Consider the following 22,238-nt stretch of genomic DNA (forward strand, 5'->3'; position numbering starts at 1 on the left):
CCAAAAGCATAAGCTGGAGCAAAGAAAGCATCTGCAGAAAATGGTGCTTGGAAATCTGATGTCCACATGCAGAAGAAGGAAATAAACCCAAATCTATCACAAAAACTAACTCCAAATGGACCAAAGACCTCAATGTGAAACCTGCAACACTGGCAGTGCTCAAAGACAACACAGGCAGTCCCCTCTGTGATACCACTGCAGAAAGGAGTTTCCAGTAGGACTCCATTTGCCTAAGATTCAAGGCCAACAGCTGACAAGTGGGACTTCATAAAATTAAAAGCTTCTGCACAGCTAAAAAAACAACCAGCCAGGTGAAGAAGAAGCCCACAGAATGGGAGGGACTCTTTGACAGCTACACATCTGACACAGGATTAATATCCAGAATATTAAAAAAAGAAAAAAAAAGAATCAAAAACAAAACTAAGATGGTCCATTTAAAAAAATAGCTAAAAATATCTCCCAAAAATGTTCATCATTGTTTCTAGCATTTTGAGAAATAAAAACCAAAACAACTTGGATATTTCATCTTACCCAATCAGAATAATAAAGATAAAAAAATAAAATAACAGACAATAAATGCTGCAAGGAATGGGAGGAAAGGGGAACCTTCAATCTCTGCTGGTGAGATTGCAAACTGGTGCACCCCCTCGGAAAATCAGCGTGGACAACTCTCAAAACACCAAAAATAAACCTACGATACGAGGCAGCTATAACACTCCTTAGCATGTGCCCAAAGGACTCACCATCCTACTCCACACACACTCGCTCAGCCGTGCTCATGGCTGCTCTAGTGACAATAGCTGGGAAATGGAAACAACCTAAATGTCCTTCAGCAGATGAAGATGAAAGTATAATGAAAATGTGGTACATATCACTGTGAAATACTATTCGGCTGTAAAGGAAAATGAAATCATGAACTTTGCAGGGATACGGGGTGTAATGAGAAAAGACCACACTGGGTGAGGAAACTCAGACCCAGAAGGACGTGTTCTCTCAGCACAGACTCCTAATTCCCACATCTTCATATTGAGTTCATATCCCGCAGTAACTGCAGAGACCAGGAAAAGCAGATCCTTGCTAGAATAGAAGTGTTGGGGGGCAATAGGGAAGGAAAATAGGGTACAAGTGATCTGACTGGAGAAATGGAAAACATGGGGGTGGGGGGCTATAACTAGGTAGACAGGACAAAGATAGATACAGAAGATCAAGTGCAGGGTAAAATAACAGTAAGGATGTCTGAAAAAGTCGTAAGAAATTAGACCATCAGTTATTTACCTTAAACACGCTATAATATACATAAGTAGATGTAAATGAATTTTTTTCATGCAAGCTGGCAATGCTCCCTCCAAGACCCATAATCTAACAAAACCCTGACATCAGACATGAGAAGCCCTCCTGTGAGCTGTTGGTCTGGGCTGTGGCCCATTGCTGTTGCCCTTTGTTACCCTCCCTCACCCCCCAGCCCCCAGGTAGAGTGTAAGTTCCTATTGCTGAAGACACTACACATCACATTCAAGACCCAGAGGCCCCTGAAAGAAAACTGATCTTTTGGAAGCCTCCCTGAGGACTAGCTTTCATGGTACCAGAGGGTATCATGCAAGCTTCCAAATTCAATGGCCCTACCCAGCTATGACGTGTATGAACCACAAGATCAGCATGGCAAGACAAGCCTAAGGGTGCAGTAGTGGCATGCACACCTTGGCAGTAACCAATTAGCTCTCTAATTGGACTTACAAAATGCTCAACAATAACAGCAACAGAGTCATGGCAAGGAGGTAGCCAACCACCCAGGGCTAGTGAAGTCATAGATCTCCACTTCTCTAATCCAGCATAACTCCTAACTACATTCTAAAGACCCGTTCTTACACCCACAGATAAAGATAGTCCTGACTCCTTACCAAGGAAATGTCTCTTTGCAAGAGATGGAGATCATTACAGAAAACCATACCCAATCAAATGCAGAGTTGTGAAGCCCAGTCCCAGCCGATACATCCACAAAACCATCCCAGCACTTAAGGCTGGAGGATATTGCCGAAGAGGAGGGGGCCTGGAGGACTGTAAGAAGTGAAGGACCAGGGAGTTTGCTGTGAGACTGTCTTTTGGAAATGTCAACAGCTACCCCCATAAAGTCTCCACAACACGGCCGCATAAACACGAGCTGAACAAGAACAAGACACTCTAAGGCAGATGGAGGGTTGGGTGGAAGCACAGAAGTCCTCACCCTACACAAAGCTCTACAAGCTAAAGAATGCTGAAAGAAAAAGAAATAGTCTTCCTGGGGCAGAGCACCCCATCTGGTTATCCAACACCAAATGGTCACCTCTGAGAACATATATACAAGTAACATACAGACTGAGCAGAGTACATTTATGTATTTAGGAATATATGTATATACATACATGTATGTAATAACAATTAATGAAAAAAGAGGCTGTGAATTTGGAAGAGTGAGGAGGGCTATGTGGAAGGGTTTCGAGAGACCAGAGTGTGAGGGATAGTTTTTTTTTATGTCATCTTGATTTAATCTACAGTCATCTGAGATGAGGGAACCCCAATTGGGGGCAGGAGCATGACTCCATTAGATTGTACCATAGAAAAGCCAATAGGGCAATTTTTAAAATTAGTGACTGCTGTGGGGAGACCAAACCCATTTCAGAGGTGCCACCCCTGGACTGGGGATCGTTGGTTATATAAGGTGGGCTGAGCAAACCATGGGGAGCAAGCACATAGCACTTCCCCATGACCTCTACACCAGCTCCTGCCTCCAGATGCCCTGCTTGAGTTCCTGTCCTGACTCCCTTTGATGATGAACAATGATATGAAATGTAAGCAAAATAACCCCTTCCTTGCCCAGTTGCTTTTGGTCATGGTGTTTCATCGCAGTAATAGGAATTCTAATACCTCAAAAACTAAATTAGTAATGTTTAAAAAGACTCTATGGGAGCAAATGGAGCCTTTGCACTTAGAACAGCAGAGGGTAACACTCAGAGGTGAACATAGTCATTTACTCTTCAGGCACTGGGGTGGGGCTGACAGCTGCCGGCCAACGCACCCCACGGAGGCAAGAGATTTCCAACATGAAATAGCTGGCTCAGTAGGACTTTTTTACACTAGGCCATGAATAGGAACTGGAAATAAGCCAACCAACCATGAGCAATCTCACTGGAGAGGGTTCCTAAAGTTCCATTTGGCTAAACAGCCTGGAGTGGAAAAATAACAGTAGTAAATTATAGAATGAATAGATGGGGCAGGGGTGGTGTGGGGGAATGGGGGGAGATATGGGGGAATGGGTGGGGGGGTGGAGACTTAGAATATCAAAGCAAAAGGCAATACTTCTATTCACAGGTCAGTCATTATGTGTACAGCCCCTCCCTGCTCTTTCTGCACCTGGATCCCCCTACAAAACTCCAGTCTGCTGTGAGCTCCAGGGGATGCACACAAGTCTGCTGGATAATGAGCAAAAACTCCACCCCCCACCCACTCACCCACCCAGGCCTGCCTATGCTCTCAAGCTTCCCCACTAACCTGGAGAGGTCTCTGGTGCCACCTGGAGGCCCAACTACCTCCTAGTCCCCTCACTCTTCCCACCACTGGACACCATGTTTCATCCCTTCCTTGCTATCATGATTCCCTGCCCTAAATATGCACACCAAGCTCAGCTTTCTTACAACCGAGCGCCCAGTTGCCTCCCGCTCCCTGCTTCTTCAGTCTTCACTGCTACATGAAGCTCCTCTGAGCTATGGCCCAGAAGTCACTATTGATAGGAAGTATCTCCTTTCAAATGCAGCCGTAAATGTCCATCAAATCCTGTCAGTTCCACCATCAAAAGACAGCCAGCGCCAACCACCCGAGCACTTAAGAAAGTTTATGTGCACAGTGTTTCACTTATTACATGTATGTTTGCGTACCACTTGCGTGCTTGATCACCTCAGTAGCCTGAATAGGGTGCCAAATCTCCAGGAACTGGAGTTACAGATGGTTGTAGGGTGCTGAGCTGAGAATTAAACCCAATTTGTTGGGAAGAGCAGCCAGTACTCTTACCAGCTGAGCCATTTCTCCAGCCCAGAGCCAGCCCACCTCAGCTGTATCCCTTTAAAAACTTCTAAGGAGGGCTTGGAAGGGTGTGCCTGCAATCCCAGCACTCAGGACGCTGCAGCAGGAGGACTGCCACAAGTTCAAGGCCAGTCTGAGTTACACAGCAAGTGCTAGACCACCAAAGGCAACAGGTCTCTGCCATAAAAGGTGGAAGAGAGGAAAATTCCTATGTGACCTCTGCTTCTCAACACAAAAGTCAGAAGCCCTTTAATAAATAGAAAGATTTTATTTAATAATAATTTATCAATAATTTATTTAATAAATAGGAGGAGAGGATCCCAGGATGTTCCCCACACTCAAGAGTAGAACCTACAATCCTGACAATGACCTGTAAGAAAGCACCACTCGGAGAGTCCAGGACAGCCAGGGCTGTTACACAAGAGAAATCCTGTCTCAAAAAACCAAAAACAAACAAACAAAACGAGCAGTCATTTCTCCGTTAAATCCTCAGGGTGCACATCCACTTATTAACAATTTTTTATTAAATCGTATCAGGAAGCTGATGGCGAAAATGGATACAAGACATTAATAATCGCTTTGATCGCCAGCCCAGCTTTAGTAAGAAAGGTCCGTCAGCTAGTACTAGTCAGGATGCCACTGTTCTTGTTCCTTGACCTCAAAAAAAATCCTTGCTCAATTATCAAAAGTGCACCTTTCTGAACTTTAATTTCACCCCCAAGATCCCCTAGTCCAAGCCACTAGCAAAAACACCTTACTCTAACTGCACCAACAATCTTCATCTCTAAATTCTTCCTGAGGGCGGTGGTCAAATTCTTCCTAAGGGTGGTGGTCGTTGCTAACAATCTACAACTATGAAGTTCTTTCCAAGGGTGGTGGTTGGATCATTAACCTTCTCCCGCAGCAATGCTTGGAAAAGTTCAATCACTATTATTGCCAGTGCCAGTGACGCTGCCCAGCGAGGGGCTGGCAACCCCCTTAGAGTTCTCATACAATTCTTAGATTATGAGGGAGGAGAGGGCACAACAGCAAGATGTCCTCAGGGCTCTGCCCCTCGAGGCACATGTAAGATGGTTGTGCTAACAGGTGGACCGCATTCCATGAGTTCTAAAGTTGTTTTGCTGTCCCTCTTGCAGGGTCCCCAACAAGTCAGCAAACTGTATCTATCACTGTAGCACGTGTTGGGTGACTACCCTGGGCGAGAATGAGGCAAGGAAGGTTGCTAGGGAGTTAAGGATGCTTGATGTTTAAATGAAGTATTTTGGGGGAAGTGATTTTTTTCTTCCTTTCCTAGACTGGGTCTCTCTGTGTAGCCTTGGCTGCCCTGGACTCGCTCTGTAGACCAGGCTGGCCTCGAACTCACAGCAATCCGCCTACCTCTGCCTCCTGAATGTTGGAATTAAAGGCATGCACCACCACGCCCGCTAGGGAAGTGACTTTTGAGGTCATGTGTGAATGAAGATTCTCTGAGAGGTGATGGAATGAGGATCTTCCTACGGGATGTTGGTGGGAGCAGTTTCTAAACTGAGGAAGCAGGTAGTTCCAAGTCCCTTTATTTAAGGAACAGGAAGATGAGAATTGTCCTCACAGAGAGCCTAAGAGAAAGGAAATGCACTCTGTTTTCCTCCCTCCCCGCCCCCATCTCTCTCCCTTTCCCCCTTACTCCTTCCTTCTTTCTCGCTCTCTTTTTTTTTTTTTTTTTTTCTGTGTATCCTTGACTGTCCCAGGACTTATTTTATAGACCAGGCTAGGTTCAAATTCACAGAGATCCTCCTGCCTCTTCCTGCTGGGATTACAGGCATGCGCCACCACACCCGGATCTAACTGATCGGTTTTGTTTTTCTTTTTGTGGGTTTTTTGAATTGGGGTTTTGTTTTTTGGTTTTTTCAAGACATGGTTTCTCTCTGTGTAGTCTTGGCTGTCCTGGAGTCGCTTTGTAGACCAGGCTGGCCTTGAACTCACTGAGATCCTCCGGCCTCTGCCTCCTGAGTGCTGGGATTAAAGGCATGCACCACCACACCCTGCTTGTTTTTTGGTTTTTGTTTTTTTGTTTTGTTTTGTTTTGTTTTTGTATATATGTTTAGATTTGTGATTCTCTTAAGGTTTTTTTTTTAATAAGATTGCTTTTTAAGATCAAGTAATTGATCCTTTCTTTGCAACTGCAAATTACAGCCTGTCAGTACTAGAAACTGGCTGAGAAAATTACCTTGCTTTCTTACTTTGTTAATCTATTACAAATTGCTTGCTTACAAATGTATGTGGGTTCTTGGGAATAACTTGGGTTTGTTTTTTTTTTTTTTTTCCACACATAATACACAAAACATTTGATCACATAAGGGTACTGGGGAACGTGTTTTTCTATGCATACTCATTGTAACAGTTCACTTAAAGAAAGGTAGAATGTAACTACATTGTGATCTTTGTACTGCTTGAAAGCCTGTTTCTGCCCCCACTGCCGACAATGCTGGTTAACAGGCAACCGCTGCCATGGCTAGCTTTTTACATGGGTGCTGAGGATTCGAACTCAGGTCCTCATGCTTGTCCATGTGCTCTTATCCATGAGTCCTCTCCTCAGCCCCAGTAGTCTTTTTTTTTTTTTTTTTTTTTTTTTTTTTTTTGGTGTTTTTTTGTTGTTGTTGTTTTGTTTTTTGAGACCTGTGTAGTCCTGGCTGTCCTGGAACTCACAGAGATCCTCCTGTCTCTGCCTCCCAAGTGGGTTTAAAGGCATGTCACCATTGCCCTGCTAAGCCCCAGTATTCTTTTATTCTTAGGTCAGGTGAAGTACAGAGGCATAACCTATCATTGCATTATATAACTGGATATAGATGTTAGTGTATACTTCTTTTTGTTTTGTTTTGTTTTGTTTTGTTTTTGAGATGAGGTTTCTCTGTGTAGCCTAGGTATAAACTATTATTACATTTTATAACTGCATATAGCTGTTTGTGAGCATTTCTTTTTGTTTTTGGTTTTTTGAGACAGGGTTTCTCTCTGTAGCTTTGGCTGTCCTAGACTCACTTTGTAGACCAGGCTGGACCCAAACTCACAGCGATCAACCTGCCTCTGCCTCCCTGAGTGCTAGGATTAAAGGTGTGCGCCACTGTGCCTGGCGTGTATTTCTTTCATATCCAATAAACTGACAAAATAACGAGAAAAATGCAAAGTGATCAAAGGAAATAAATCAAGGAAGTGCAGAGGACTCTTTCCATAAGGGGAAACAAATACAGTGGCTTGGGAGGGCATAAGGCCTTTAATCCCAGCACTCTGGGAGACAGAGACAGGCAGATCACTGTGACTTTGAAGCCAGCCAGGGCTACACAGAGAAACTTTGTCTCAAACAAGCAAACAAAGTACCAAGAAACAAGATTGAGCCAAGGGTGCACCTACATATGGTGACAGTCTGTTAAGATCACAGCCAAATGGATAAAGGACAAGTCAAAGGCACAAATAAGATAAGAAACAAATGGCTAGAACCAGATACACAGTTGCCTGACTTTTTGGCACCAGCGAAACTTATATTCTGAAAGGGCAGATTTCACAATTTCTGGTCATTATTTGGCTAGGGGTGTAGCTCTGTGTACAAGCAGGAGTCCCTGGGTTCCATCTTGTCCTGGCTAATTTTAATGTCACCTTGACACAGACTAGAGTCGTTCTGGAAGAAGAAGCCTCAATTGTGGCAAGCCTGTGGGACATTTTCTTATTTAATGATTGATATGGTTGGGTCCATTCCACAGAGAGTGGTGCCAGCCCTGGCCTGGTGGTCCTGGGTGCTATAAGAAAGCAGGCTGATTAGTCCCAGCACTTGGGAGGCAGAGGCAGGTGGATCGCTGTGAGTTCAAGGCCAGCCTGGTCTACAAAAGCAAGTTCAGGACAGTCAAGGCTACACAGAGAAACCCTGTCTTGAAAAACCAAAAAAAAGAAAGAAAGAAAGCAGGCTGAGCAAGCCAGTAAGCATCACCCCTCCATGACCTAGGCATTAGCTCCAGCCTCCAGATTCCTGCCTTGTTTGAATTCCTGTCCTGACTTCGCTCACTGACAGATTGTGCTGTGGGACTGTAAACTGTAATCCATCCCCTCCTCTCCAAGTTTCTTTTGGTCATGATGTTTATCACAGCACTGGACACACCCCTAGCCACACAAAGAAAAATAAAGCTATTCTGCTTTGCTCTACTGAGTCCAGATTTGATCTGCCATTTTCTTCCTTAACTTAGTTTTAAAAACATGAAACAAGGGATTAGGATGTAGCTAGTACACATAAGGCTGGAGGTCCACCCCCAACATCACAATCACTCAATCAACACTAACAGGCATTTTCAGAAGTTCACCTAGCAACATTCTTTTCTAAGCAGCAACCATGTCATCACCGTGGTCCCCCTTCTGATTCAAAATGAAATGACTGTCAGTCAAGCATTTAAAATCCATCCATGGGGCTGCAGAGATGTCTCAGAGGTTAAGAGCTCTGGCTGGTCTTCCAGGGGACCCAGGTTTTGTCATCACCGTGGTCCCCCTTCTGATTCAAAATGAAATGATTGTCAGTCAAGCATTTAAAATCCATCCATGGAGCTGCAGAGATGTCTCAGAGGTTAAGAGCTCTGGCTGGTCTTCCAGGGGACCCAGGTTCGACTCCCAGCACCCACATAGCAGGTCACAACTGTCTGTAACTCCAGTTCCAGGGGATCTGCCATGCTCTTCCGGACACTGGGCACTATCATGGTGCACAGATATATACACAGGCAAAACCACTCACATACATCAAAGTAAATAAAATAAAACTGTTTAAAAAAAAACTAAAAAGGAAGCAATTAAAACAAAATAAAAAAAGCCAGGCTTGGTGGTATACAGCTGTAATCTGAGCACTAAGGGACCTATATCACCTGGTGATGCCTGCCCCACAGAGAAGTCCCTGAAGAAAAACACAATGGGTGAAATAATGCTATAATTCATTCATTCTTGAACAATTGAAGGGCACCTTTATCAACTATGGAAAAGAAGAAAGGCCAGTGTGGTGACTCACACCTGTAATTCCAGCCCTGGGTAGGAGGGCTGTTGTAAGTTTTAGACCAGTCTGGGCTACACAGTAAGTAGTGAGCCAGCCAGCACTACACAGCAAGACCCTACCCCCCAAATCTCAGGAAAAGAACTATATTATTAAATATAGTTCTCACTCCCTTCAATACTACCCAGACACTTAAGAGTTAACTACAATCTATGTTGCTGTTTGGACTTCCCTGGCCTCTGGAGTAGGGGCTAAACAACCTAGCCTGTACTGGAAAGGCATACTGCGGAGAATATGTTTTAAATGTTGTAAGGCTGCTCACCACGTTTAAGTATCCCATTGTTGCAAAGTTAAGACAAACTCATTAGTTTAGTAACACCACATGGTATGACCAATATCACAAAGTCTCAAAGACCGTGTGTTTTTGAGAAAGCTAGTCAAGCCGACATGGGACCAAATATTACTTAATTTTCTCTTATTAAGCTGCCTTGGGTAAGTTTGTTAACTTCTGCCTCAGTTTCCCCACCAGCAAGGCCTGCATGCCTTTTGCAGTTCTAACAGAACTTGAAGTCAGCACAGATCCCATGGGACAAGGGCTGGTCTTATAAGTCTCTAATTCTAGTGAGCGTCACTGTACATCTGGGTGCTGGCTGTAAAGCGGGCTCTTGCACAAATTCAGCATGGGTAATACACGCAGCAGCTCACAGACATGTAGAGGAATTTTAATTCAGAACATGGCTGCTCTGGCAAGAGCTCACACCCAAAGACCTTCTAGGTCTCTGTGATCCAGCTGGAATATGGACACACCTTTAATACCAGGAGACAGAGGCAAGAAGATCTGAGTTCAAGGCCAACCTGGTATAGAGCAAGAAAAGCTTAGGTCCAGGGGTGGTGGTACAGGCCTTTAATCCCAGTACTAAGGAGACAGAGGCATGCAGATCTCTGAGTCAGTGATTTGAGAGGCAATGCAGTTCATGGAATTCAGAGGTAGTTTTACTGCGAGAGGTTGAACAAGCTAGACACAGGTGGAGACAAAACAAGCCAGAGAGTGAGGGGCCAGAGGGTAGAACACTTTGACACGAGCTAGCATGAGACCAAGCAAGACAAATCAGTCAGAGGCCAACAGAGAAGCCAGTCTCAATCAAGTCAGCTTCAAGAGGAGTTTTGAGTCAGACAGCTGAGTTGAAGCAGCCAGTGAGAGCTCAGAAAGAACAAGAAAGGGTGAGCTTATTCAGCAGTAAGTCTCAGGGGAGGAAAATACTCCAGGCCTATACTAGCTTGTACAGATACTAGAAGCTTCCAAGGCTAGACCTACCTTAGCAGACAAAGAGAGGACAATTAAATCAGGTGTACAAAAGTTAATTTTACAGAGACATGCATTATAAAGGGCACAATGCAAGAACAGCCAAGTGGAAGAGACACAGAGCAAGAGAAAGGGAATGAGCACCCGAGGTTCCATGCCATCTGCAGACAGGCCACCCACACCCAGAATCTTCACAAGGGTTACCTCCTAGAAGCTCCCCAAACTCGTCACTTGGGGGTTTATGGAGGTTCCACTTGGTAGGCAGGGTTGATAAAATCGTGAGTCATTTGTGATTAACTAACCCTGAGTCCCTTCACCTCCTCGGAAGCTGGGGGATGGGCAGAAAGATCTAACACCTGAGCCACATGGCTGGTTTCTGTGGTGACCAGACCCAATTCCAAAGCCGGGTGTGGTGGCCCACGCCTTTAATCCCAGCACTCGGGAGGCAGAGGCAAGAGGATTGCTGTTGAGTTTGAGGCCAGCCTGGTCTACAAAGCAAGTCCAGGGCAGCTAAGATAACATAAAGAAACCCTGTCTCAAAAAAACAAAACCAAAGCACAGATCTCTCAACAGACTTCAGTGACTCTGAAAGGCTTTTCCTGTGAACAGTAAGACAGGCTCCTCTCACTCTCACTGAAGAAATCCCAAGGCTTTGGCTCTGGTCAGGAACCCAGGACAAAGATCAAATATGCATTTCCTATTACCACACTCGTGCCTAAGGACTTGGACATTACCTGCCTTCAGCTCAGGACTCTTCTTTGAAATCTGCATCACTTGGATCTCTATTCCCCCGGAAGTCTTGTCTGATCATCCACTAAAGTAGACTCTTCTTTGTCCTTATCCTCCCCTGCCTGAGGTGTCCAGGGAGGGAATCGAGACCGGAAAGAGATGAGAATGAAGACCCGGACAGCCTGGACCAGACTTCAGGGAGTCTAATGGCAGGTGGCTGGCTCACTGACAGTGTGTTGAAAACACAATGAGGCGGGGAGGAGGGTAAAGGGGTGGGGAGGCTAGAGGGATGGCTCAGTAGTTAAGAGCAAAGTCTGCTCTTCCAGAGGCCCTGAGTTCAAGCCCCAGCAACCACAAGGTGGCTCACAACCATCTATACTGGGATCTGATGCCCTCTTCTGGCACACAGGTGTACATGCATTCAGAGCACTCATCTATATAAAATAAGTAAATAAACCCTTTTTTAAAAAAAAGAAAAAAAGAAAAGAAAACACAATTTGGGAAAAGGTTTTCAGGCAACAGTAGCTTCAACCCAGGTGCACAGTACAGCTTAAGGTGTGACTACATAGACTCTTTCGCAAAGTACACATGGGGGGGGGAGGGGAGGCAGGGGGCGGGGCTCTATAGCTAAGAGGCTTAGGCTCTCCTGTGCTCTCTGACTGAGATAACACAGAGGTCAGCTCACCATAAAGTACAATGACATCTCCCCCAAGGATGGGTGATGGTTTAGAGAGGGAAGAGTCTGGAATAACCATTCTGGGGAATTTGGGTGAGGTCTGCCTCTGCAGCTAAGGTGGGTGAGGTCTGCCTATGCAGCTAAGGTGGGTGAGGTCCACCTCCACAGACAGCAGATAGGTCACCAGGTTAACAAAACCTACTCTCAGCTTTCTGGGTGGAATGCAGGAGTTTGATTTTATCTCCTCCATTGAGGAGACACCCCTGTGTGATTAACATTCCTGGTTCTCTCAGTGCTCTCTCAGGACCCCTGTGCCCCCCCCCCCCACCTACCCTGTTGTTTACAATAGCCCTCCTGATCCAGTCTAAGAGAATGTAATTTCCCTAAAGAAAAGGTCTTACGTCATAGCTGAGTCCTCAGACCTTAGCATTTCTGAAACAATACTCAAAGAAGTACTCGCTGAGCAACAACAAGGTAACAGAATGATTAAAGCCAGTATCAGGCCTGGGACTGGGGTCGTCGGCACAAAATTCAAAACAAAAATCAGTATCAAAGCACTCATGGGCTCAAGCCCATCGATGTAATGCGAAACAGAATAAAGACAGCAAGGGGTTGTGAGGATTGACTGAGCGAACATACAGGAACATAAAACAGCACAGCACACAGTAAGCTCGGCGACTTTGGTTAAAGCCATTTATCAGTGAAACTCAGAAGAGGGTGAGGTCAACCTGGGCTGGAGCAGTTAACCAACTGTTTCAAGGACAAGGGCAGGTCTTGAATTTGATCTGGCTAGATAAAGACTTCACTCTCTCGTGGGGACACATCTCCTCCTCTGCCCTGACCACCCAGACCCAGTGTGTGCTGTCTTCACACCTACTCACCAGCCTCTCTCTCTCCCCATCCACTAACACACTCTTCTTTCATCTCTACACCCCAGAGTCTAAATGAATTTCACTGACACGGGACGCTCGGTAAAAAGGCTGGCTTCACTTCAGAGACCCGTACACAAGAAGCAAGCTGCTCTCCAGGCCAGCAATCTAAAGAAATACTCCAGTGTACATATGAAAGATCAAGTCTAGTCCCTGCTGCATGGCTTGGTGGGCGGAGGCACCACCAAGAAGCCCAATGACCAAAGTTTGATGGAAAGAGAGGAAGCCAACTCCTGAAAGTTATCCATCCTCTTACCTCTCACGCCTCGACCCACTCCGCCATACATACATAAAATAAATAAATAATCCCCCCACCCACCCCCAGGCAGGGTTTCTCTGCGTAGCCTTGGCTGTCCTAGACTCATTTTGTAGACCAGACTGGCCTCGAACTCACAAAGATCCACCTGCCTCTGCCTCCCTGAGTGCTGGGGTGTCAGGCATGTGCCACCAAGCCTGGCTGCTTGTGTTTTGTTTTGGATTTTGTTTTTTAAATTCAAGTACAAATTAAAGCAAGATGACTCATGGGTAAAGGCACCTGCCTTTAAGGCAGATGAGCTGAGCTCCGTTCCCAGGACGCACATGGTGGGAAAGAGAACCAACTCCAGCAAGATGCCCCTGATAGCCACAGCACACACAATTCAAGCTCAAAGATCATGTCGACTTTGAGATAGGGAAAGGAAGCAACCATCATGACCACCCACAAGGGAATCATCAACCCACCATGGGGACACCTACGACACTCTGTGAAACAATCTCCAAAGCACAACCTTGGTTGTCTTTGTACACCATGCTGGCTTCAAACTCAGAGATCCGCAGGCCCTCTGCCTCCCCAAGTGCTGGGATTACAGGCATGCGCCACCAAAGATAAATATATTTTAAAACAACACACAAACATGGAAGTCTTCAAGAATTCTTCATATGCCCAAAACCTACAAGTTTCAGTAAGTATTTGCTGATTGAAGGAACTGCAAAACAGACCTGCTTTCCCTGTTAAATATTTCTGTGCTGTTTGCATCTTTAAGAGACTGCATTAATTAACTACTTGTATTATTAAAGTGAATGCTTCTAAGCTATAGGACTTAGATGTAAACTGTATGAGAAGCCAGGCATTAGCCAAGCGACTAAACCACTCCCGGGTAACTACTTTTTGAACAACTAGTTTTTACACAGAAACTACCCGCTCAGAGCCCTTAAACATGAACCTAAAAGTGCTGAGCTAGAAACGGTTGAACACCAGAGGATCAGTGGCACACTTGATCTAGAGGGCTTTCCTCCCCAATTCACTCTCTCGAGCTGGGTTCTATGGGGTACGTGTCCTCAGTCACGAATACTGGAGGAAAGCGCTTCAGGCAGGTGCTAAACTCCGCGGTCCGGGGAAGGAAACTTACTTTCTGACTGGCCTCTCTGGCTGTGACCTGTCGCTCCTGTTCAGGCATCGTCCCCACAAATGCCAACTTCTTCCTGGGATCCATCCCCGAGCCCAAAGGTCACTCGGTCGGGGGAGGGAAAAGCGACTTTACAAGCCAGGGAGAGGAGGCGCGAAGACGAGCATCTGTGGTTCCCGGGAAACACACAGCTCTGATCGCCCAGCCCCGGGAGCAGCGGACTTGCTGCAGCGAAGTCGGCGGTGTGCTGGGGATGGGGTGCAGCGAGGACCACAGCCGCAGGGCACCGGCTCCCTCACAGACCCCTCGCCACCCCTAGCCTCGCTCCTGCGGCCGCCACCTCTGAATGAGTGGACTCGGTATCTGAGGAGCAGCTCGCGCCCGCCGGGATCTCCCATTGGGTCCCAAACGGTTGCCTGCTCCGCGGTGGGGGCGTGGCGTAGCTCCAGCAAGGGGGCTACAGGACCCGGGAGGGGAGGGCCAGAGGGGGAGTACGGGGAGGCTGGGGAAGGCGGCTGTCCATCACAGGCCACGCCCACCGCCACAGTGGTGCAGCCCAAGTGGGCGGGACCGAGTGCGCCCCGCCTTCAGGAAGCGGTTATTTGGCAATCCGCAGGAAGGCGTGTTGGCAGGAGGGGCGTGGCTAGCGGCACACGCTTCGTCAGGAACCAATAGAACAGAAGAACAGCCTAAGCGCTTCCGGACGGCGAGGGAGGGAGGGAGGGAGTAAGATGGCGGCGGACAGAGGGAGCTCGATTTTATACGCGCTGCTGAGGTGAGGAGCTGGTGGCCTGAGCTCAGGAGTCGGTGCCCTCCTTGGATGACTAGTTGGGGCAGCACAGATAAAGTCAGCGGAAGAGTTTTCTTTGCCATGCCTCAGTTTACCGCGGTTGTTTCGTATGCCTCACTACTGGCTGAGCAGCCGTTTCCTTACGGCTTACAGCTGCTTTTCTGCTTCATAAGCCAGTTGGTTAATTCTCTGGTTCTTGACCATCTGTTGATTGATTTTTTTTTTCCTGGTTGGTGTTTAAATTACAAATGTATTGGTTTTGTTTTAAGATACATATCGTTTCTTGTGTAAAAAATAGGTAGTTAATAGAAATAAAGAGGAATGCTAACCACCTGGTGATTACTGCTGTTGTAATGGTTCTATATCCCAAAAGATGTTCCTAACTTGGGAAGGCCTACCTAAGTTCTTTTAAACCTATGTACTTTTGTTTAGGTAGAAAATTCAGAGCAGTGGTTACGAGCATCCTTGCCAAAGTTTGTATTACACCTTCATTTCTGTACTTTCAGCTTAAAGTTCTGTGGTGATTGTTAAAAATATGGGTAGACCAGTTTGTTCTGGCACATTCTTGTTTTTGTTGTTTTTTTCCCTGCTAACTGGAATGCTGCCAGTTCTGTACTGTGCACATTATAATGGTGAGAAAGCATTCTGTTTAAATATGGGTAAATATCGTCTAGGAATAAAGTATTTGCCTAGCATGTATGAGGCCCTGAATTCAATCACCACCACTAGGTGTGTAAGCTTACTCAGTTTGTAGCTTCCTTATTAAGTTGACAACGGGTTGATTTTTACCATTTGTTTATTTCAGATTTTTTTATTCACTATTCTTTCCTGCACTAATTATATGTGGAGTTTTGTGTGTATGTTTGGTCATTGGCCTTTGGATAATCAGGCGACATCTACAGAGAAAGAAAAAGTCAATGTCAACAAGCAAAAATGGAAAAGCTCGAACGGTGGTTGCCTTTTTCCATCCCTACTGCAATGCGGGCGGCGGAGGAGAGAGAGTTCTATGGTGTGCTCTGAGAGCCCTGCAGATAAAGTAGGTATGCATCTTCCTCAGCATTTAATCTGCTACACTGCTGCTTGCCTCCTAAGATTGTGCTGAGTTTTAGGTTCAGCAGCGTTACCCAGCTGCCATCCTGTCTTCTCTAGAGGCTACAGTGGGAGGATTATTTTAGCCCAGGAGTTGTAAGCCAGCTTTGGCAACATGAGAACCACCCCTCAAGGGTCGGGGGCTGGGGAGAAGCTAGCTTTAAAAATATGCTCTTACCTCTCAGTTTAAAACACTAAGCTGTGGCTAGGCAGTGGTGGCTCATGCCTTTAATCCTAGCACTCAGGAGGCAGAGGCAGGTGGATCTATGTGAGTTCGAGGCCAACCTGGTCTACAAAGAGAGTTACAGGACGGCCAAGGCTACACAGAGAAACTTATCTTGTAAAACCAAAACATTCCACTAAGCTCCATGAAAAAAACCTGTATGAGACTAGACCCTCCAGCATTCCGTCAAGAATGGAGAGAGATGTATTTAGCTTTCATGAAAAGCTAAAGACAGTTAATACTTGCTTGTGTGGGGGTGTCAAGGTCCTTTGTGCTGTAGCCACTAGTAGGGCTGCCCTTGTTTAAGTAAATAGCTCCACCTGTGCTCATGTAGGCAGCCCTAACTAAATGCCTACACATGACGATAGGAAAAAGATTTGCCAGGGAGAAGAGATGTGTTGAGATGCGGAGGATGAAAAGCTATGGGGGTGACATGACAGATGATCTAAGTGCAAGTTAAACATACAGGTGGGGGAGGGTGGGGCAGGGGTAGTAACATTGTGAAAAATAATTAATTTTGGTTTTATTGAGACAAGGACTCACTACATAACTCTTGACAGTCCTGGAACTCACTAGACCAGGCTGGCCTCAAACCCACAGAGATCTGCCAGCCTCTGCCTCTCTAGTGATAGGATTAAAAGTGTGCACCACTATGCCCAGCTGAAAATAGTTTTTGTTTTTGTTTTGTTTTGTTCTTTGTGAAGTTTTGAGACAGGGTTTCTCTGTGTAGCATTGGCTGTCCTGGACTCACTATGTAGACCAGGCTGGCCTCGAACTCACAGAGATCCACCTGCCTCTGCCTCCTGAGTGCTGGGATTAAAGGCATGCACCACCATGCCTGGCTCGAAAGTAGTTTTCTAAGTGTATACAAATATATAAATCTCTGGGGTTTGTATGAAACCTATCCATGTAGGAAAATATTTCATGGTTCCCCTGGAAAAGCAACCCCAAATTATCTAAATGCCATAACTTTTTCCTTAGTATATAGTTTGAGGGAGCATTCATGTGTGCATGTGTGTTGGTGCATGTGGATCCCAAGCTGATGCCGGATGTTTTCCTCAGTTGCTTTCCACTTTTTACTGAGGCAGGATCGAACTCTAGCTGAACCTGGGCATCAGATCCCTGCCAGTCTATCTAGGCAGCTTGCCCAGAGAGCCACTTGTCTCTGCTGTCACCGTGCTTATCACTTTTATGAGAGCTCATGGGTGCAAGCACTGGTCCTCACACTTGTGTGACATGTGCTTTATTCACTGAGCCATCTCCTTGGCCCAAGTCTGTCATTTCAATATTATACTAGCAATCAAGATATAGCTATGTATATATGTTACTTATAATGTGTTGAAGAGAATTTGTTACATTAGAATTAGTTAAGTAGCAGAGGAAATCTGTCTGAAAATTGAGGTATCAAAAAAGAGAATAATATGTGTGCATCTGTACTCTCAGGGAAATATTATTTTTAAGATTTTACTCACTTTTATTTTATGTGTGTTAGCACCTGCATGTATGAAAGTGAACCATTTGCAGACACTGTCCACAGAAGCCAGAGGAGGGCATTGCATCCTTATGAGCCACTGTGTAGCACTGGGAATTGAACCCAGGTCTTCTGTAAGAGTGGTGAAGTACTCTTAGCCACTGAGACATGGCTCCAGATCCAGGAATGAATTTCCTTTTTTCTTTCTCCTTTTCCTTTTTTCTTTTGGTTTTTCGAGACACGGTTTCTCTGTGTAGCCTTGGCTGTCCTGGACTGGCTTTGTAGACTAGGCTGGCCTCGAACTCACAGCAGTCCTCCTGCTTCTGCCTCCCTAGTGCTGGGATTAAAGGCGTGTGTCACCACGCCCTGCTAGGAATTAATTTCTTAAACGAATGTGATGCCGGGCGTGGTGGCCCACACCTTTAATCCCAGCACTCGGGAGGCAGAGGCAGGCGGATTGCTGTGAGTTTCGAGGCCAGCCTGGTCTACAAACTGAGTCCAGGACAGCCAAGGCTACACAGAGTAACCCTGCTTGGAAAACATATATGCATACATGCATACATAGAGCTCATGTAGAAGGAATGGCAAATATTTAGAAGATATGATATCTTAGTCTCATCTCAGTTTATAAAGCAGAGAAGTGTATTGCTCCTAGTGTCACTCACTTTGTGCTATGTAGATAACTGCTGCTTGCTGCATCTTCATGTTGTGGTGTGGTGAGCACACTCCTAGCCCTCTTACAGGGAGCCACAAAGGGTCTGAGAGTGTAGCAAAGTGTATATTATACATGCAAAGGCCCTAGGTTCAGTCTTCAGCAGGAAAAAAAAAATTAAGAAGGCACAATTCCTATTATTCCCCTTATGAGTCCCTTTCTTTTTAATGCCACTCTACTAGAGATTAGATTTCAATAGACGAATTTGCAAATGACAATCAAAATACAGCGCAGAGGGGCTGGAGTGATGACTCAGAGGTTAAGAGCACTGGCTGCTCTTCCGAAGGTCCTGAGTTCAATTCCCAACAAGCACATGGTGCCTCAACCATCTACAATGAGATCTGGTACCATCTTATGTGCAGGCGGAACATCATATACATAATAAATAAATCTTAGAAAAATATATAGCACATAGTCTCATTTGAAAGATTGAATAAAACCCTCAAGGAAGGATACGCATAGTTTAAATTCAATAAATGAAGAATAGTAAAAAACATTTTCAGTATAAATATGAGCTTGCTTATGATTATAAGGACATTGTGACCTTTGGCTTAATTATAACCTAGATGACATTTTATTTCAGGTATCCTGAAGCTGTGTATGTTGTGTATACTGGTGACGTCGATGTCAGTGGTCAACAGATACTAGAAGGTGCTTTCAGAAGATTTAACATCAAGTTAGTTCACCCAGTGCAGTTCGTTTTCTTAAGGAAACGCTACCTTGTGGAAGATTCTCGTTACCCTCACTTCACATTGCTAGGCCAAAGCCTTGGATCCCTTTTCCTCGGCTGGGAAGCTCTGATGCAGCGCGTCCCTGATGTCTACATCGATTCTATGGGCTACGCTTTCACGCTCCCTCTGTTTCGGTATGTGGGGGGGTGCCGAGTCGGGAGCTATGTTCACTACCCCACGGTCAGCACTGACATGCTCTCGGTGGTGAAGAAGCAAAACCCTGGGTTTAACAACGCAGCCTTCATTAGCAGAAATGCTCTTCTCAGCAAAGCAAAGCTCGTCTACTACTATTTATTTGCTTTGATTTATGGCCTTGTTGGTTCTTGCAGTGATGTAGTCATGGTGAATTCTTCTTGGACACTAAACCATATTCTCTCACTGTGGAAAGTTGGGCATTGCACTAACGTTGTTTATCCACCTTGTGATGTGCAGGCATTTCTGGACATCCCCTTACATGAGAAAAGGGTGACCCCAGAGCACCTGCTGATTTCCATTGGCCAGTTCAGGCCTGAAAAGAATCATGCTTTGCAGATCAAAGCCTTTGCCAAATTGCTGAGAGAGAAGGCGGCTGAGTCACGCCCTTCACTTAAACTTGTCCTTATTGGAGGGTGTCGAAACAAAGACGATGAGTTTAGAGTAAACCAACTGAGAAGACTGTCTGAGAACTTGGGAGTTCATGAAGATGTGGAATTTAAAATAAACATTCCCTTCAGTGAATTGAAGAATTACTTGTCTGAAGCAACGATGGGTCTGCATAGCATGTGGAATGAGCACTTTGGGATTGGTGAGTTTTGTCCTTGGGTTTAAGCTGTTTGATACGGCTAGATGTTCATGAAGTCCGTGTCTTAGTTACTTTCCTGTCGCTGTAACACACACCACGACCAAGGCAACATAGAGAAGAAAACCTGGCAGCTCGTTGTTTGGAGAGTTAGCGTCCACAGTAGCAGCACAAAGGCATGGTGGCAGAAAGACGCACAGAGAAGGGTGTGGCTCTTTTGAGACATCCAGGCCCACACCCAGTGACACACCTCCTCCAACAAGGCCACATCTCCTAATCTCTCCCAAAGAGTTCCACCAACTGGGAACCACATAACCAACTATAGGGATTTGTGGGGAACATTCTCCCTCAAACCACTACAGTTCTTTTCATAAAGTGCTATTGTTCTGGAAGCCTCTACTTACGGCTGTAAGTCCCTCTAATAAATATATGTACTTAGTCTATCAGTTCTGTTCCTCTGGAGAACCCTGACTAATACAGAGTGGCACAGGCAGCTGCAGATGGTCTTTGGGGGGACAGTGTGAGAGCAAGAGGAGCCTCAGTAAAGAGCTGAGGAGCAGATGAGCAAGCGGAAGGAAGGAGACTGCAGAAAACAGATGTGGAGTGTGCTTTGGGAACACAGAACTGGTGTTTTGTGACAACAAGAAAGGGCAGCTGGGACCCAGGCTATGCACTGGGGAAAGGAAGGTCATCGGTGGCCTAGGGAAAGCAGTGGGATGAGAGAACAGGAAGCAAGGTGAAATTGTGGTAAGCCGAGCACTGAGTTTCCAGAGCACCATTGCCTGTGCTGTGTATTAAAGGATGTGAAGGAGGAGTGCAACTAGGAAAGGCTGGGTAGAGTAACTTAAACCTTCATGTGTGTCATTGGCAGGCAATAACCAAAACCTACCCAGTTCCACCTTGCTGTTGAACACAAAGTCAGGCAGCCGTACGCTTTGTGAGAAGGGCACACTTTAGTCCTCTGAGGTTGTTCACACTTCTGTCTGCTGATGTTATTAGACCTCTTACAACTTTTCTAATGCAGTGGTTCTCAGCCTTCCTCAGGCTGTGGTGACCTCCGACTATAACATTATTTTTGTTGCTACTTCCTCACTGTTATTTTGCTACTGTTCTGAATCACGGTGTAAAATAGGGGTTTTCTGATGGTCTTAGGCAACCCTGTGAAAGGGTCATTTGACCCATAAAGGGATCGTGACCCAACCCACAGGCTGAGAATGACCAGTCTAGCGGCTCTTTAGCTCACTGACCAGCCAGTCTAGACTCCAGATCAGAAAGTGTCTCTACGGTGAGTGAAAAGCAATAGAGCAAACTCAAGTCAACTTCTGGCTTCCACAGGAACATTCACACACACACACACACACACACACACACACACACACACACACCTTAAAATTGTTTTATCTGTATCATGTTAAATAAGCAAACTTCTAGACGCACAAATACTTAATCAAATGTTTCCTAGGTCTCAGAATTTTTGAAGGCATATGTTCATCAAAAACTTAAAAGGTCTGTGTGGTTTTTGTTGTTTCTTCCTCAGGAATTGTCGAGTGTATGGCAGCTGGCACAATCATCCTTGCACACAATTCAGGAGGCCCAAAGCTTGACATTGTTGTTCCTCACGAAGGACAAATAACTGGATTTCTGGCTGAGAGTGAAGAAGGCTATGCTGAAACCATGGCTCATGTTCTTTCTCTGTCTGCAGAAGAGAGACTTCAAATCAGAAAAAATGCTAGAGCATCTGTAAGCAGATTTTCTGACCAGAACTTTGAAGTAGCATTCCTGTCTTCCATGGAGAAGTTACTTACATAATGCCAAATCTGTGCACATTCTTGATAATTCATCCACAGTGGAGCTGCAGATGTAGGTAGTGCGGAGCATGTGTGTGGTGTCTGCGAGGTCCTGAGTTCTGTCTCCAGCACCAGAAAGTAAAAGGAAATGCCTCGTTTGGAAACACCTTCAGATGTACATATTTTCTTTTTATTTATCTTAATGTATGAGTGCCCTATCTGCATGTATGCCTGCAGGCCAGAAGAGGGCATCAGATCACATTATAGATGGTTGTGAGCCATCATGTGGTTCCTAGGATTGAACTCAGGACTTCTGGAACAGCAGACAGTGCTCTTAACCACTGAGCCATTTGTCCAGCCCATAAATATTTTCTAAATTCATTCTTTATAGTAATAAAGGCAACTTGAATAATATTCTCAGTAATATGTATATAGACAAGGAAGTATTTAACAAAAATCAAAATTATCTATAATCTCATGTACTTTTGTTTGTTTGTTTGTTTGTTTGTTTGTTTTTGTTTTTTTTAAGACAGGGTTTCTCTGTGTAGCCTTGGCTGTCCTAGAACTTACTCTGTAGACCAGGCTAGCT

General features: G+C 45.4%; 2 protein-coding genes across 2 annotated transcripts in view; one reads left to right on the forward strand and one right to left on the reverse strand.

Annotated features, from left to right (window-relative positions):
• The window catches only part of Atp7b (ATPase copper transporting beta), a 69,984-nt gene extending 55,554 nt beyond the window's left edge, over positions 1-14,430 (reverse strand). The window contains exon 1 of the mRNA XM_051169585.1: positions 14,072-14,430. Coding sequence (XP_051025542.1) covers positions 14,072-14,155 — 84 coding nt within the window. The 5' untranslated portion in view covers positions 14,156-14,430. The remainder of the gene's footprint in view (positions 1-14,071) is intronic.
• A 360-nt stretch (positions 14,431-14,790) lies between these two features.
• Positions 14,791-21,954, forward strand: Alg11 (ALG11 alpha-1,2-mannosyltransferase). Its single transcript, XM_051169668.1, has 4 exons — positions 14,791-14,843; positions 15,664-15,894; positions 18,937-19,868; positions 21,400-21,954. The coding sequence occupies exons 1-4, from the start codon at positions 14,800-14,802 to the stop codon at positions 21,669-21,671; spliced, it is 1,479 nt and encodes a 492-aa protein (XP_051025625.1). The 5' UTR covers positions 14,791-14,799; the 3' UTR covers positions 21,672-21,954.
• The last annotated feature ends 284 nt before the right edge of the window (positions 21,955-22,238 follow it).

Source organism: Acomys russatus, chromosome 27 (assembly GCF_903995435.1).
Source record: "Acomys russatus chromosome 27, mAcoRus1.1, whole genome shotgun sequence".
In the NCBI taxonomy this organism is placed as follows: domain Eukaryota; kingdom Metazoa; phylum Chordata; class Mammalia; order Rodentia; family Muridae; genus Acomys; species Acomys russatus.